At 41.7% G+C, this 18,687-nt stretch overlaps 1 protein-coding gene across 9 annotated transcripts in view; it reads right to left on the reverse strand.

Annotated features, from left to right (window-relative positions):
• magi2a (membrane associated guanylate kinase, WW and PDZ domain containing 2a) overlaps positions 1 to 18,687 on the reverse strand; it is a 257,702-nt gene that overhangs the window by 35,971 nt on the left and 203,044 nt on the right. For 6 of the 9 annotated variants that reach the window (XM_013912846.1, XM_005740819.2, XM_013912845.1 and 3 more), the window contains exons 8-11: positions 18,072 to 18,190; positions 16,060 to 16,356; positions 15,026 to 15,208; positions 5,189 to 5,869 (exon numbers count right to left, since the gene is read on the reverse strand). In XM_013912846.1, coding sequence (XP_013768300.1) covers positions 5,189 to 5,869; positions 15,026 to 15,208; positions 16,060 to 16,356; positions 18,072 to 18,190 — 1,280 coding nt within the window. The remainder of the gene's footprint in view (positions 1 to 5,188; positions 5,870 to 15,025; positions 15,209 to 16,059; positions 16,357 to 18,071; positions 18,191 to 18,687) is intronic. The other 3 variants (XM_005740820.2, XM_013912847.1, XM_013912850.1) reach the window with 1 other exon arrangement.

Here is an 18,687-nt window from a genome sequence, read left to right on the forward strand (position 1 = left end):
TCGTTGTTGAAATCCCGACAATAGAAGCACGCTGCCTGTTGACCAAATGAGGACATTTATGATCAAACCTTCCAGTCAATTAAGCCTCATCACCTCGAAAAAGCCAACGCTCATAATATAGTTATGATATTTATCCATCCCTTAAATTTCAGTTTGACTCCTGAGCCATTTTTGCCCAACAAATGGCCACTCTGTCGCTCATCACCAGTAATTATTGTGCCTGTGTGTATGGGTGGCACGTGTATGTGTGTGCATGCCAGACAGGCTCATTAGTGGCGATCTAGACCATTAACAGTCTGTGTCCTCGTTGCAACACCAGCAGAGATGCAGGGCTGTAATTAGCTGCCGAGACTATCATCTCTTTCACATGTACGCTCGACCATTTAGCTTCCACTAACATGCCACATTCTCCCTCACTGCTGCCCGCCCACGCACTCGCACAAACGCCGAGCCACATGGTTTGATTCACACAGTTTGTGCGCACACCTACACAACAGCCAGGCACACACTTTCCTCATCTTATCCGCACAGATCCCCAGGCAAATTTTGCACGCAAGCCCCCGCACACTTACATAAACACCCCTTGCTAGTAGTACCATGAGTAACCTGTACATTATGCCTGGTTTGACATTTCGCCTCATGTGACCACCAGCTGCTTTAGAAACCGTGCGGACCTCAGGTGAAGGTCTGCTCTCTAGAAAAGGAAAAGAAGAAAAGAACAAGGGTTTGATTCAGTGAGCCTCCTCTAGCCTCCCAGGGAATCAGTGTGTAACTAGACAGTGATTCATTGGCTGTGTGTGTTCAAGATGGAATAGTTGGAAACAAAAGAGAGAAAGAGAAGGGGAGGAAAGAGCAAGAGAGCGATGAGTTCGGCTCTCTGCCAGTAAGCCACAGTCTGTCTGCCATGTTCACACTTGCAGCTCTGTCCCCACCGGTTCCAAAGCTGAGGCGGTGCCCGCCAGGGATCAATATCCATTCCTATCGGCACAGGGAGGGAGCCAGGGGGTATTGTGCATGAAGGGCGAAATGCTGAGATTATATCAAGTAGAAAATGCGATGGGAGCCTTATTGCCATCAAACTTAGACCACTGAACTCTATATTGTGCTTTGAATCCCTTTCCTGTCTGTGGGAGGAGTAGAGTCACTGACCTCGGTTGCCTCTTAAACAAATCAAGCGCTCCTATTTGGCTTTTAATGGGATGGAGTGATTACCCAGTGACTGCAGGAGCGTGTTTGAATAAATTCTGCTTTAATATCACGCATATTCAACCGTGTACCTAGAAAATGATTTTGTTTTGCACACAACTGCAATGAGGCTGATTTTTTTTAAAACACAAGACCAACATGAAACAATTGATTCAATAGAAGTGGATAGAATCGGTTTTCTGCTGTAGCTTTGATGTGAAGCTGGCAGGCTCCTTCATGATATGAGGATACATTTTTATAAAGGGCCAAAACATTTGCACACTCTACCATCATTTCTAGTGCTATCGTTGTCTCGTTTAAATAACTGAAGGGCTAATGTTAGCCTCTCACTGTAAAATTAAAGAGATCTTTTTTATGGTGAACAAATGTAGCCTAATGCGTTTCAGATGGTTGACTGTGTGTGCACCTTTTGGCATTTATCTTTTTTTTTTTTTTTTTTACCTCCCACGTGTAGGATTTTAAAATTTTTTTATCAACTCACAGTTGGCTTTCAGCAAATGTAGAAAGATGGGTAAACATTAACATCATTAGAAATTATTTGATCTCTTATCAAAATTCACCACAGACCCCAGTCTTCCTCTCTGTGTTGCTGTGTGTGAATTCAAGCACTGGATGAACAGATTATTTTTTTGTGCTTGGGTGCTCCAATTTCAGCTCGTATTCGTGCAGCTTATCCAGCTTGTTCTTCTCCAAGTGAATGTGCAATTAAATTTTGCCCCGTTTTTTTTTTTAAATAACATTTATTTATTTTAAGGCCACAGCAGTCAAAGCAATTGTTCCCTGCCCTGAAACAAAGTGGTAGTTCCATCATCAAAACTAAAAATTGAAAGCCATCCAACTTGTTGTTAAATGTTGTATTTGTTAGTTAAGATTGGTGCTATCTAATCTTTCCATAAAAGATAAAACCTTTTAACTGAGATATACAATTTTGCTGTTCCCTTATGTGAGAAGTAAGATCGCAGTCACCCAGGCCTGACGGAAACAGGAAACAGACCCTTTGCAGCTAAATCCAACATGTTTCAGAATGCGCAACTTTTACCTTGAATCTCTCAATCTCTGCTTTACATCATACTGCTCAGTTTCACATCCACCTAGTAGTTGGGGAGTGTTGGCATCGCCCAATGATCTACAGGCTTGTGTGACTGAAGCCTAATATAAACACTGTTGATCATGCTCCTGAAAGGACTCCTCACCTGATGTGCCACCTTCAACCTGAACACTGGGCTACACTGTGGTGTGGTGCACATGGATTATTTCAGTTTTATGGACAGAAACTTTGGTAATTCTTGATCAAATCTTGTTTCTGTCAGTGAAAATTGTGTGTCAAAAAATGGAGCTGTGCGATATGATGAAATATATTGGATGACAAAATTAAAACGCCTATTGTTTCATATTATACGCTATCGCTTGTTTCGTGCCCCAAACATGACAAACCTCTTCTACCATCTACCCAAGAATCACGTGAAAGAGTGTGGAGAGAGTTTACGGATGAGAAGAATAGAAATCACAATTACTTATTTGCAGAAATTGGCAACATTGTAGTCAGTTGCTACCCTGCAGTTCAGTGCATCCTTTTCCTTAACAGGAACAAACATGTAACACTGTGAACATGCTTGATAAGCAAAGTATTCCTTTCACAACCCCAGAGGATCAGACATCGTAGTCAGAAATGGTAATGATTTAAGCATGGAAGGAGAAGCTGCAGCCATGTCTTGCTCTGCGTTTGATCTCACAATCCTGTTTCTTTCCCTCAAACCTACGCAGCTCCTATATCCTTAAATATGGGATTCGATGGGAAAAAAAATTCAACTTCTTTATTCAGTCGAAAGAGAAATGAAGGCCCATGTTAAAGTCCCATTTCAACCACAGGTATATTCACCATAGAACCTTTGGAGGGACACAAAAGAAATGATCCCCTTGTAATCCCTGAAGATGGGATGATCACCCAGAACAACTGTTTTAATGTGCAGTGACCAACTATCCAGCAAAATGCCCCCTGGAGCACAACAGAGCCACTGCCCACTCTTTATAGGTGGTGGTGGTGGTGGGGGGTGGTGTCAAAGGTTTAAGCATTTTCAAATTTTTCACCATCTATAGGTTTCTACTTTAACCCCATTTCTCATGTTAATTTCTACCAACAAAGACTTCTAACAAAACTGAAAATAGTGTTGTGATCATTTACTCTCAGAAGAGTGTGTACTTTGATCTTAACAAGCTTAAAGTCTGGCAGAATTTTCCTGCTTAAATCCCAAAAATACTCTCAGGAGATGCACGATGTCTAAAAACTCCACCCCACTGGTACATTTTCTTAACTTTACTCACTTTGACACAAATTTGTGCCGTATGTAGTTGTGCTGCAGTAACGGCAAGCTGGGTGGCCCTGACATTTGTTCCACCTTTCGCATTTGCAACTTGTCATGTCACAGGCAATCAACGCCATCGGATGCGACACTACGCCCTGATGTATTGCAGTTTACTGGCGCTAACATAACACAACCAGATTTCAGATTTTTTTGTGATGCTGTTTTTTGTAGATTTTTTGGATTACAAACCCCTTCCCCCCCAAAAACCCAAAACATTATCTTCCCATGATAATACCTCATGTCATCCCTCTATTCCCCCCCCCTGTTTGCTGGCTCCCTGCTCACTAGCAGAGACATGGGCAGCCTAATAAAGAAATAAATGGGAATAAATCTATTCAGTGGCCGCTGCTGACCTTTGCGCGTGAGTCTCAGTGGTGTCTGTGGCACCCAGGCGGTTGGCATTATGATTGGTATGCGACATTACACTACACAAAGAGGCAAAACACGGAACTACAAATTGGTTGCACACAAAAAGAAACAGCAGTGTCAGTTTTCCAAACGAGTTGGCTCCGATTCCAGCTCGCTCTGCAAATGAGAGCGTGCTAAAGTTCATGCATCATCACTTAGAGGATGCCAAGATAAATCAAGGACAGGTAAACGCAAAGAGAGGAGTCATTTAACAACATTTAACAATAAGGTTCCAGAGACAGATCCTATCTGCTTGGTTGATGAAGAGCCACTGTTGCCGTTTCTAGATTTAATTAAACTCTCTAACGTTTTAATCTTCAACGTCGGTGCTTCGGCTGAGTCATCGCTGACAGATGCACCGCCGCCACAATTCAATAAGAAGGCAATCTCAGTTTGTAGGCAGATCACAGGAAGCTTACACACAACTTATGCTCTGTCATTTGAGTCATATGTATATTTCCCAAAGACAAGACAGCAACTCTCTCATAGACATTGCCATTAAAAGACAGCAATATAAAGGTTTCTGGCCTTCTAGAAGAATACGAACGTTTGTACACACTTAACACTCAATGTCCTCCATCAGTCCGCACACACACTCAGCTACACGTAGATTCGGCAAATAACAGCCCTGTGTGTGACTCATGACAAAGTGCAGTGCATAATTATGATTGTCAGAGAGTGTGAGAGGGCCTCCCATTCTGAAAAACACAGAGTTGAAAGCACTTCAGAGCCATTTACCAGTGTTTCAAGGAAAAACTGTGCCAGTTTTGACATGCTTTGATTTGCGGGCTTTTATTTGGATCTTGTAGAAAAGGTAAAATTCACTATACATGTGAAAATGAAAAAAAGAAAAGAAAAAGAAAATCAGAAAGTGGGCTTGAAAATAACACAGAAAAAGCTTACGCTTTCAGACGCAATCAGACTATACAAGGGGACCCCTAGTATAGCTGGAGTGGAATCTGCTGTCAATGAGGAGCAAGGAACAGCGAACAGTAAAGCGGACTTAGCAGGACATCTGAGAGCAGCTGAAGATCAGTAAGTCATTGCTGTGCACTGAGGGACTGTAGCACAGATTTCTGCTGTCACTGGACTAAACCGCACATGCAAACACACCAGCAAAAGACGACAGAAATGAACAAGCAGACAGGAAGAAGGACAGAGATTCAAGCTCTTCTCCAAAGCCAGCAACACCACCTTTAACACCTTCTCACCTGTTCCACCTCTCTGAACCAAGAGGCAGGTCTCAGCTCCCACAGGGCACTCCTTGAGCAGCTCCACCACCTGTGTGTGACCGAATCCCTGCACGGGCTGCTTGTTAATCTCCACAATTAAGTCGCCCTCGCACAGGCCCGGGCAGCCCTGAGGCTCCAGGACTTGTTTAACACGCTGACCTGTGGCGCTGTCTGCAATCGTGAAGCCAAACCCATCCACGCCCTTCACCATGGTCAGGGTTAGTAGCTCTCCCTGGGTCGCGCCCGATGATGCCATAGAGACGCTGTCTGGTGGCGTAGTACCCGTGGTGGGAGGAAGCGAGCCATCTAAGTGGGTGTCCGCTGGGTGACCAGTGAGCAGCTGCTGCTGGGCGCTGACCGGGTCCTGACTGGGGTCTGTAACAAAGCGTGCGGTGCGAGTGAGATAATCTAGGTAGTTATCGTAGCCCGTCCTGCCGTTCACCATAATGGGCCGCTGCTCCATGATGCCCAGTGGGGAGATGATGGTGGTGGTGTTGTTGTTGGTGTTGGCAGCTTCCTCTGGCTCATACGGCAAAGGATAACCGCGACATAATACGAGAGTCACGCTTTGGCCAATAGGTACAGACTGGAAGAGTTTCACCACATCAGCATGGGTGGTACCCAGGACGCACACATCGTTGATGTAGACAATAACATCACCTGCAGAGAAAAAGCATGGACAAAAATATAGTGGTTAGGCATAATGGAGCTGGAACATTAGAAATAATGGGCACAGACGTGGGTGGCTAAAGGCGATTAATCTCAAGAATTGTAATAAACAGAAGCCACGTTCAGGCTCTTTTTAATTTTATATTGTACTTTAATGGCACATGAAATTACAATTAAAACAAAATGACCCTGAACTGAACCAAATTGCCATAAATCTAATTGGGCAAAGTTAAAGAGTGGCTTCAAAGTATTAAGTGCTTTTCTTAAAAAAAAGAAAGAAAAAGAAATCACAAAGAAAAAATATTAAATATTAAAATTCAAATTTAAAAATACAGCTCTTCATCATAACCTTGGTCAATGGAATTTCAGTTAAAACCACTTCATTTAAAAGAAGACTTATTCAGTCTGCAGAAATTTGACAGCAGTGTTCTGGGTCCTAGTTGTCTCACTGCAGAGCAATAAAAGACCCCCAGCACAGAACAGGCGTCAGTGACATCAAACGTGATGTACTGATTATGACATAACAGAAACAGCAGGAAAAAGCAGGTGTTGGGGTGGAGGTAGTTTGCAGGGGTACCAGCAACTGTATATGGGCTAATGGCTCAGTCACACCAGAGTAAAGAAAGGATGCAATCTCTTTTCAAATAGGATAAATTGGTGGCTGCCTGCTGATTGCACTGGATTTTTTTCACATTTGGCAAGCAGTTGTGGCAAACAGCTGAGCAACTGCCTTCAGTTGCAATGTGATGGCAATTGAAGGCAACCTATTTCCATACAATTGCGCTCCAACTCAGGCTGACAGCAAGCACTCTCAGAAAGACTGGCAAAAGTTTGCAAATAACAAGTGTCTAATTTATAAATGCAGATCAATCCGAGTGTAGACTACATCAATGAGCCCAGTTCATCTGTGTCTCTTTGGTAGAGGGGACTCGACTGGCTGCCAACTGTTTGCATTCTGGTAATATTTCTGTAAAAGCATTGTTGCTAAGCGCCTGTGTCATTTTGCAGGTAATTCGCAGTCCTGCAACAACTACCCTTGGCGAAGTAACTTTTGTTTCAAATCAGGTTTTGTGCAGACTTTGAATGCAATCAATGTCATTTTCTGGTTAACCTCTGTAGATGTAGATGGCAACAGATTTGTGATATTTGCCCATCTATCACAGTTACTCACTGCATTATTGCAAACAAATTGCATGTAATTGCCAATTTGAACCCATTCAATCACAAACCGATAACAGAGAGACTCGTATCTTATTTTCATTTTATCACCACCTCCATGCACCAAAGTTGCCCTGAGGATGTCAGCTGAGTGTGAGTGGTTGTAGAACTGGTGCCCATCTTTAAAGCAACCAAAGGCAACAAGACTGCAAGTTCATTGCATACGATCATAATAACTTTCATCACGCCACAGTCTCCAATCACTGCTTCCTCTCATTCAATGGCAGCATAAGCAGTTTAAAATAGATTTATCAATATCATGTGCAGAAGAGTATCAGCAGACCCATCAGCTGATGGACCCTGGCTGGTACTGAATTCAGCTGATTGTAGCCAATGTACAGGGACTATAGACTGTCCTAACAATGCTAACAATCTGTCACACTTCTACAAAGGCAGTGGTGATTTAAGAGAACAGAAACAGCTTACCATAGTGGAGAAAATCACTATAAGCAGGAAAAATGACAGCTATAATAGTGAAATATTGTGGGATAATAATATACATATGGGAAAAGCAATCATCACGGAAGGGCTTGAGCCTATCCCAGCTGTAAAAAAGAGAAAGGAAGGCTACACCCTGGATGGACAGGTAACCAGACAATTTACTCCTAGAGCCAGTTTAGCATTACCTGATATCCTTTACTGTGAGAGGAAGTTTAGAATCAAGCAGGCACGCTCTACACAGACCCCACCACGGTGTCACTCCAGAAATCATTATGTAGAATATCAAATATGCGGAAGAGCAGCTGGCCTGGATTTAATATCAAGACTTCATCTCTCCACAGCTATTCACATTCTCAGCTGTACGCTACATCTGCGCTGTCTCTCCTCAGATGGCTTGCAGCTATAAACCATTTCTACAGATAAACATTACCACCGATAATGTCTCAGCTGCCTTTTAAGTATAAAATAGTGCATATGACAAGTGGCTAAAATGTTTGTCTTTTATGGTCCCAAGTGGTTTTATTTGCTTGCTGCAGTGTACTGCACTGTAGATAAAAACCAAGCCAACAATTAAATGTTCCCACACAAAAGCTCTTAACATCCAGGCTTATCTTTTTCTCAACCAGATTACTAAATACAGTGTTTTCTGCTCCACTGTGGAGGAACCATGCAGCTTTTTCAAAACTCTGGGCAAGTGGGACTAAGAAGCACAATCCACATTAAAGTCTGACAAACAGCATTACCTGGGTTGATAATGAAAACAATTACATTCTAATTGCAGGCATAATTGTCACGCTCTTTGGAGAAAGGGCAGGGTGACACTGTCAGTGTGCATTGTAAAGAGAAGGCGTTAAAAAACAGCGATCTTTTGTGATTAATAAGCAAAGCATGTGCTTTAGTGATTGGCTCTCACCTTGCTAACCACCCTGCCCAATTCTCATAAAACGTGAACAGCACTAATAGATGGTTCAATTACACTTTTATTTATTCATTTATTTTTACAAAAACAAGGCAATTTTTTTATTGATTTTCTGGATTGGCTGTGGAACTGCAACCGAGCAGCTAACCCCTCTGAGTGACAGCACACGTGGAAGTTAAAATATCACCGAAACGCTGTCTATCTTTGTAAACGGTGTCTCAAAAGCTTTTCGAGTTTAAACGCTCTGCTGGTATTGACAGAGCCAGCTCACACCTCTGGGCAATGTGACGTGAGGGACTTTTTAATTAATCTGGGTAAACGTAGCCGACATTTGCCTTGAGCATCAGTGTCAGAATCAATAGTTGAGCACACTGGCAGAAAACAAATGATGGTGCTGTGACCTCATGGCGCCCTCAAACCGCACATGTATCTCATTCTTTATAACCAGAGATGAAACGCAGATAAACCATCAACAGACACAGGCGGGTAGGAACTGTGATATAATCACATGTTTTACCAGGAATCTTTATTCCTAAAAGATGGATTTCAACTTGACACATGTGTGCCAAATTCTACCGCCTTCCCTATCTCCATATAGAAGTGACATTAATTTTGTTTATTACAAATTGCATAAGAGCGACTCATCAACTCCTCCAATAGTTCCCCTGTTACTCTGAATCTGTGTCCCCAAACCTTTTTGGCTCATTATACTTTAAAATGATGAAAAACACTCAATGATTCTCAAAAACAGAGAGTGCACACTCTCATATACTCAGAAAAACAGTTACGCAAAGCACAGGTGAGCACTAATCATAGGTCGATACGGCTGGCATGATAACAAAGCAAAAATAGCTCTACAAATAATTTTTACCTGCTTTATTTGATCTACTCATCAACTACTTGTGGCTTCATGGAGTAGCGGTTAGCATAGTTTGACACTGAGTGGGGAAACAGACACAGCCTGTGTACTCCAACTGCCCATCCCAGGCCCGGATAATTAGGAGGGATGTATCAGAAGGGCATGTGGGGTAAAATCTATGCCAAATCAAATATGTATATCCACCCACTGTGGTGACCCCTTGGGAAATAACGGAAAAACCAAAAGTACCGCATGTATTTTTTCTACTACTGAAGCAAAAGCCCATGCTACACCTTGATTGGCCTGTTTGTGTTTTTATAAGGTGATAAAGTGTTGCACGTGCATAAGTAAAAAAAGAAAAAAAAAGAAAAAAAAGGTCATTTTAGCTCATAGCTAGGTGGTTGCTAGGCAACATGATGATGTTACCATACATTCTGTACAAATAAGCTTTTGTGAATATAAATCAAATGTTACTGTTGAGAAATTAAAACCTCAGTTTGCATCCATAAGGTGTTGTCGGTACATAAATAAATAATTTTTAAAAAATTGTCATTTTAGCTCATTGCTTGGTGGTTGCCAGGTAACATGATTACATTATAATATCTGATATAGATAAGAGCCTTTAGCAGCTTAAGATATGTGCCATGTTTTGCACACACACAGACAAACAGAAAACTGGTATATTGTTGGTATAAAGATATAAATTATGTTTATGTACTGTTTATGAGACAAAAAAAGCCAAGATGCAAAGCTTCAGTTTTAAAAGAAGCTAACAAAAACAAAAACAGCTAGCTACTGTATTGAAATAAGTACAACTTTGCAAAAGGAAATGTGAAATGAGAAGCAGTTGCACTGTGTAAATCCGTCTGAAACCAATGAACCTTTGAAACCAAATATTCTGTCACAACTTAACCTCCGTATATTTAATTTCAATTATTATTCGGTAAATGTTATTACTGAATAGCTATATCCCAGAAGAGGAATGTCCATTCAGTAAAAATGAAAGACAAGAACATTTATTTACTTAACATTTTTAGGGAGCAAAACTCATTTTTGTTCTTTTTTGCTATTTAATTAAACACATCAACAGCCTACTGTCATTTTACTAAAAGAGCAATTTTCCATCAGCATGAGCAGAACAAATTAAATCCATGGGAAAAGTGTCAAAATATCAGGAGATAAAACAAATTATTCACGGGGATCCAAAGAAAATGATGTATTTTTGCCATTTCGGTGAAACAAGGACAAATAAACAAACATGGCCACGAGCACGAGAGTGGAAAAAATTGAATCATCAAGAATGAGAGCTCAGACAGCAGCCCACACTAATTAAAACTGCCCTCGTTCTCTCGGTCCATTACAAAAGCTCCTGCAGGTCCCTTAAACAGTCCACATCACATTGACCTTATCTGTACACACCACGCTCAGTGGGACCAAGGCCCACGCTCCCACCTGCTTCATCTTCATTGTCCCATCCTTGCACATTCGTTATGACATATTCATCTCCATCTAATGGTGTGCTCAAGAGTCTGTCAACATAACGAGAGTTCTCTGTGGCCCTGCTGAGAAGATGAGGCCACGATAACAGAGCAGTTAAGACTCTCAGCAGGGGGGGCCGTGGTACCGACTGTGGTCGTCTGAGTGTCTGTGTGCGTCAGGCTAAATGTTAAAAACAAACAAAACAAGATGAAACAAATAAAAAGAAATCAAACATCTTATGGAGGTAGTGTACTTTCCCTTTTTTCTTACTTTTTCGTGCAAGAATGCATTGAAATTAATTGTAAACAGATATAACACAAAATCAGGATGAAACTGCAAGAGAGAAATATGATTTCTTGACATGAGAAAAGCCTAACTGTAAGCTTAAAGTTATAATTTTTGTACTGTGTAAGGTGACACGTGATTCTAAGCGCACTATGGCCATTTTGACTGAATGCCTTTAATGATAATAAAGGTACAAATGGTTAACTGCTCATTAATTCACATATCTAATCAACCAATCACAATGCAACAACTCAAGAACAGGGCATTTAGTCATGCAAACATGGTCAAGATGACCCACTGAAATTCAAACAAGCTTAGAAATCGCTGATCAGCTGGGATCCACTTGTTACAACCAAGGTAAGCAAAAGAGCATCCCTGAACATATAACAGGTCATAAACAGGCAGATGGGATACATCAGCAGAAGACCACATCAGGTGCCTCTCCTATCAGCTGAAAACAGGGAAGCGAGGCTATTATTCCTAAGGACTCACCAAAATTATACAAATGAACAAAAAGGTTTCAGGTTGATGAGCCCAATTTCCTCCACAGTCTCAATCCAATAGAGCACCTTTGGGAAGTGGTGGAACAGGATATTCTCATCTCGATGTGCAGCTGAAAAATCTGCAGCAATTGTATGACACTATCCTGTCAACACGATCCAAAATCTCTTGATGAATGCCACAAAGAACTAATGCAGCTCTGAAGGCAAAAAGGGGGGTCCAACCTGGTACTAGCAAGGTGTATCTAATGATCTATCACTGTATGGGCAGGATTTTGGCCAACAGGTTGCTAAACCTTTTGAAACTTGCTTTAGTAGTTAGTTAAGTTTTTTTTTCATTGCCGTCTTTGACTCGTGTTTTTCATAAACCTTCTTTTTCTTAAATAAAAAACATCTAAGCAAATATGGCAGCCTTATCCAAATAGGCCACACACTGTAAAACAAGGGTTGACTGTCCTCCACCTACAGACCCATTTCATTTCACGTTAAACACTTTCTGCCTCCTACATTCAAACCAAGCCTCTTAGCTTTTTTTTACATTAAAAAACAATTATTGCTAAAAAGAATTATTTTCCCTACACATCAAGCAATTTAATGGAAAAAATGATCTAGAGTACATTTGGTCTTATAGGTAATATATATAGATATATAAATATAATATATGTAACTATCATGCATATGTTTTTGTAGCTGCACAATCACACAGTAGATAGAGATAGCCAGGAGGTGTCATAGGGAAAAACCGGCAGGAATCAGTTATCTGAAATTGGGAATTTCACACCTCTGCCGGCCTGGGCTTCCTCCGTGTAAGCTCTGAGTTAGCAAGCTAGCACTGTTCCTGAAGAAGTAGGACACAAAGTCTGTGGAGGCAAAGTTGGGGGAACGGGTGGGGGAGTACAGAAGGATATGAGCTGACGAGAGGAAGTGGTGAAGAAAAGATGTGTGATACAGTAGTAGAGAAGTGGGAAGGATATTTTAGTTATTTTGGGGGAAAGAATACATAAAAAAGAAATGGGAATTGTAAAACAAAGCAGGAGGATTGGACGAGAAGACACAAAACCCAAATGCTTTATATGTAGAACTATCAGGACAAGCTTTATTAGTCACCAAGGGATCTATTCTGGGCTGCTGCACCAACACATTTGTAAAAACAAAAGAAAGAAAGAAAGAAAGAAAACAGAACAATTATGAGCTAGTGTTCTGCAGAAATCTGTTAAAACATTGGTGTTTTGGAGAGGAGCATTACTACAGAGGAAACACCTTGACCAGCTTGCTTTATGTGTGATAAATCACCACTATAAGCTCTGCATTTGCTGCAGAGTATAGAGACAGACACATCACTGCATACTGAGAGCATGACAAGCTGGCTACTTCTAGTCCCTTGACCTTTCAGTACAGATGGTTTGCCTCTGTGTGTGTGTGCGTGTGTGTAAGTGTGCTGCAGTGCGACCCCCCTGTGGCCACAGCCCAACGTTGTGGGGCTTATAAAGTCCCTTTCATGATTAATGAAAGAACAAAACTGCAGTTGGTGCACGGGCATGTGCATATGTCCACACAGAGAGCTAAGACAATGCAAGCCTGGCAAGCTGCACCAGCCAAGAATATATGCAAATGGATAATACTTGTAAGTGTGTTTGAGTGTGGACCCAGTGCCATTTACTCTTGAAGAGGAAGCTCCACATATTTCTGCGTGAAGAAGTGGAGGAAGACGTACTTGGATGGTTTCGAGTAAAAGTACCCAAGTTATTCTGGAAAAAAGTAAATAATACAAAATACAACAACCCCCCCCAAACACTTGGCTTGGATCCAGAAAACAGAATTACAACACAATTATTAAACCTCAGTTTCTTTTTTAAAATACAATAGCTTTAGACTTGAATGAATAACATAAACACTGAAGGACAAACAGAGGATGTCTGAAAAGATTTGGGGACCCTATTTGGAAGTCTGTAGGGGATGTGGATCTAATGGAAAGTCAACTGGATTAGTGGTTTGTTGTGAACCATGCAGTTTTCTATTTATTTATTTTGTAACTTAAAGGAGAGGGCTTGTGTGAACTTGAACACTGCCATTGCTCCACTTGTCCTCTGTCTTCAGGTGAACACTTTTTTGAGGATGTGGATTTTCATGTGCTGAACGGGAGGAGCAGGTTGTTTTATTTTTGCATTTGATTAGTTCTAGAAGTAAAACTGCCCTTTCTTAAAAGATACGCACGTTTGTGTTTTGTTTTTTTTGTTGAGTAACTGGGTCCATCCCTTCTCTTCCACTTGTCCTTATCAGGGTCCTTGTGAGTGGGGCTCTAGCCTATCCCAGCTACCACAGGGCGGGTAGTGGTGTCCACCAGACAGTATCCATTTGCACTCACATTCACAGCTAAGGGAAATTTATAATCACAAATTAGCCAAACCCCACTAACTGCATCTCTTTGGGAGGAAGCCAGAGTACCTGGAGAGAACTCACGCAAACATGGGCAGAACATGCAAACTCCACACAGAAAGCCTCGGCCAGATGGTGAAGTCTAACTCAGGGGGAGCAATGCTAACCACTGCGCTGCCCGAATAACCGGGTCATAATATTATATTTAATGACATGCATACATATCTCTATCTATAAAACTCAAACCAAAACAGTGTAAATGGATATAAAGCATCAGGTGTGAATGTGAGTTTGAATGGTTGTATGTCCCTCTCTGCTAGCCCTGCATTAGCCTGGTGACCTATCTGTGGCATACCCTGCCTCTCGCCCTGTGACAGCTGGGATGGGCTTCAGCGTGTCTTGTGACCCTGAATCAAATAAGTGGAAGAATATGAAAGGACGGCACTGACATGCAAGAAGCAAAAACTGCAGCCGACTGGGGTAGAGCTCCTTTTACTGGCAGTATAATTCTGTATCATTCATAATGTCAGGTTTTTGAAGCTGGCATGCAATTAGCTGCGTTCCCTTTGAAATATCACTACAAGCACAAAGTTCTATACAACAAAAAAAAACTCAAGGGGAGCTCAGGTAAGTACTGCTGTGAAATAGATACTATACTGTGTGCTGCTTTAATGAGCTTTTATTTGACTTTGTTTAGGCTGCACTCTGAAAGAAAGGCTGACCTCATTTCTTTCACTGCATGCTGATATATAGAATAGATACTGCAAGCAGAAAGGCCACATATAATTGCTCTTCTCTGCAACAATCTGTGAGCGCGATCGTGTGCAAATGCATGCCAGCCATGAGAAATGCCATTATTTTAAATTTGCAAGGATAACTTATCTACGTGACCTTCAGCTTCTAGTTTACTGAGCAGAGATCATTGTTTGGTGTCTGTGTGTGAATACGGCTATAGATTACGTACTTAACACTGCCTCAAGAGAGCTCCTGGTTAGCTACAGGTAAAGAAAAGTGATTCAGTGAAAATAGCCTCTCTCTCAGTTTGTGTGTCAGTCACGCCTGAAGCTTACCTGTAGCCATCTTTGCATCTGCTGCGGCGGGCCCATCGGGGATAACGCTTTTGACCTGGAGGAATTCATCGGGCTCATCCCCTCCAATGATAGTGAAGCCAAAACCCATGTTGCTCTTTTGGAGTGATGTGGACAAGAAACTGCCTTTCAGCTGGGTGGGGTCCCGCGTGAACAGCGGCTTCTCTACAAAAGGATAAAAACAAGAAAATTAAATAAAATGTCTTTCCCTATAAGTTTTATTGCAATCACTAAAAGGCCCTAAAAGCTGGTGCAGGGGCTGCGCTCACAGGGTGGGGGGCAAGGGCAAAGCTTATTCAATAAGATACGGGTGTAGCCACAGGAAAACTGGAAGGGTATGACCACAGTAGCAAAACAGCACACTCGGACAAAGGCGGTGTTGAAAGATGCAGGTGTGGGTCAAACGTTTTGCCTCCCGTGCAGGGCACCAATGCAATCCAAGTCCCTCTTGGCACACCTAAAATACACTAAACTGACATTCCGTCCTCGCCTCCCATGCTGGGACACAGTGGGCAGAAGAGGTGCAGACAGCCACAGTGGTGCAGTTTCTTCAGTTCCATCCCAAATTTGCAAAGAAAGCAGCAAAATTCAGCAAATGCCATGCTGCCAATCAGGGATCAGTTCCAGGAGAAGATGCTCAGGGAGGTTAGGGAAGAACTGGGAGATTTCTGAAGGAGGAAGAGCTGGGAAATTTTCTGATGGAGGAGCGCCTGGAGTCGGAATGAGAGGATCTCTGCCAACAAGCTTAGTCACACTTAACCAAGTCCCTCATCTTTTTGACTCGGAAAAGAGACATGGCTAGCGTGCAACTTTGCATCCTTTGTAAGCAGTCACTGGCCCAGACTAAGCGATGCTCCTCTGTACCTGCTCTTCCCAGGTGATAGGGCAGGTGACAGGGCATGGTCACTGCACAAAAACTACCTCAAGGGAACAAGCTTGCCTGCCAGTTACCATGCTTACATTGCGTCAAACAAGCGAAGAGTCAGCCTCCTGTGCATCTTTCTTGGCCTACTTACTGACAAAGTGCCACAGGGAGTAGGGGCTACAGACTGGCTGCTCTAGCACTACAGCGCAGGCGGATGTGTGAAGGGGCTGCTGTTTCTGCCTGTGATTGGGGCACATATTCATCCGCCGAGTCAGAACACGCCGGAGCGGGGAGACATCGGCGGAGGAGGATTTGGTATACGAAGCAGTCCTGCAACCCAGAGCTGGCGAGCGGGAGAGGTCGCTGAGGCTATGGCAGCGCTCGGGCACCGGGCCGACCTGGACGTGGGGGGATCTGGGGAGGGTGGCACAGGGGCTGGCATCCTCCACTGGTGTCAAAGTTTGAAGGGAAAAGAAGGAGGAGAAGGAAGGAGGAGGCAGAAGTGGGTAGAGAGGAGGAAAAAGAGCCTCACTGGACTGAACAAAAGAAACAGGCTCTTCACTCAGAGTCGCGACTAACAACATTACTACAGAAACAAACCTCCACTTCTCGGATCCAGACAGTTTTTTCTAGCAGTACACATCCTACTGTAACAAACTGATAGAGAGCAGAATCAGGTAACCAGTCATTAAACAAAACAGTGAATCACCCTGAAACCCACATGTTCTCTTTGGAAGACGTCTGTTTATATGGCAATAAGTATTATTAGTCTGACCAAAATGCATTCCACCCACTGTTTTAATGAGGCATAGGTGTGAACTGACTGATATATCCTACCGTCAATCACTATAAAAATAATCTTTATGAGTAAAGCCTTTGGGGAAAAAAATTAACATTATTTTTTGGTAACATGCATGTTTTTTCTTACTTTTTCTTTCAAACAGCTTTTTACTCGTACATGCGGCTTTCCTGATTATATGACCTTGTGTGTATCTCTAAGGCCATGGCTATATAAAATTGCATCAGTGCGTAAATAGTTTGCTACATCTATTCAAATAATTTTATGTTGTTTGAAAGTGTTAGTGATTGCAGCACTGTTGGACATAATATTCAAGGATGAGGGGCTTAACACCTTGTTACGTTGCCACCCTGCTTCATTTTCAAGCCTAGAAATTCATATCTGGGAAATTAACATCTTTGTTTTCTGATACAGGATGTGATACATAAGATCAGTCTTAAGGTCAGTGTATACTAAAACATAATCTGCTTTATTATTATCTGTATTTATCTATTTGGGAGGATAATTCACAAATTAAACTCCACATTGTTTTTAACAAGACTTAAATATATCCATCGAGACTATAAACTCATCAAAAAAATTCTTTACCGAGTTCATAAATTAAATTAAAAGTATGGTCAATTCCTTATAGACTTTTAAAAATTAGACTGGTTATGCAACCAGAAGGAGTCGCCCCTTTTCAGACCCTGGGTTTTATGTATTTTGTGTCCAGCACACATGAATTTTCACTTACTGACAGGTGTTTTAAGCCTGTCATTGTCAGTTATATTTACATTTACACAAAGATTGTTCTGATTAGATAAATTACTGTTTATATATTAGCTTTATATATTGCCTGAAAAGTCTGCTCCAGTCTCCAAGGGGTGCTCTAAGAGGGGATCTGGCTTTCACAGAGCTCTGATCTGAACATGGTCTGGGATTGCATTAACAGAATCAACTTAAAAACTCAACCCCAAAACTTTGTTGTTAAAGATGCTTTGAACAACACCTGCAAAGGACTCCAAAAATTAACACGCAAGTGGACCTAGAAGAATTAGGGCTCAAATACTGAATTTATTTTATTTCATGTTGTTTATCATTAGTTTGACAATTAGAATGAATCACATTCATTAAAGCACCTTCCCAGCATTTGCATGTGTAATTGAAGGTATTAAGAGAATTTTCCTGCATCTGCTTTTATCATTAAAGCTCCTGAGAGCCTTTCTGAAGCACAATAATAAACACAGAATGGAGTTTTTTAACAGATATCTTTATAAATGTTCCTTAATTATAGTGCAATATTAATCTCTTAATACACAAGTAATTAATAAATGGATATATATACCCTACTAATAATTTCCCATTCAGCCAAAGGCCGTTCTTACCTCTGTAGATGGTGGGAAGGGGCAGTGAGGACAGGCCCTGGCTTTGCATCTGCTGCTGCTGGAGTCTCCTCTTAGCTTCCAGGACTGGGTTCTCAAACTGGGTCCTTCTATTTATATGACTGAGATGATAACACCAGAAAAAAAAAGAGAGGAGATTTTAGATCTCACACTACACCAGCACACCTATCTCAGCCCCTTCTTGGAAAAGATCAGATCTAACAAACGTAGCACTACAGCAGCCATAACTATGATGATTAATTGAATGGCCAGTTCCCAGATTATGTAACAGCCGCAGAACAGTTCTGCTGAGTAAAAAAGAACAAACGATTGATTTCTTCCGTAATTCAACTCGTCTTGTAACAAGGATTATATGAATCAGTGACTGGGAGTAACCCTGCACATGGAACAGCGATTTCCTTTAATGTCCTACGTTGATCTTAATTTAGTATGTACAGGGGGGAGATAGTCACTGACTACAAATGCTGTAATTTGCCAGTGTGAAATAATTAGTCATCATTAGATACTTCTCTCCATATTTAAGACTACACACACACACACACACACACACACACACACACACACACACACACACACACACACACACACACACACACAC

Source organism: Pundamilia nyererei, unplaced genomic scaffold (genome assembly GCF_000239375.1).
Source record: "Pundamilia nyererei isolate P.nyererei 1_Seehausen unplaced genomic scaffold, PunNye1.0 scaffold00104, whole genome shotgun sequence".
In the NCBI taxonomy this organism is placed as follows: domain Eukaryota; kingdom Metazoa; phylum Chordata; class Actinopteri; order Cichliformes; family Cichlidae; genus Pundamilia; species Pundamilia nyererei.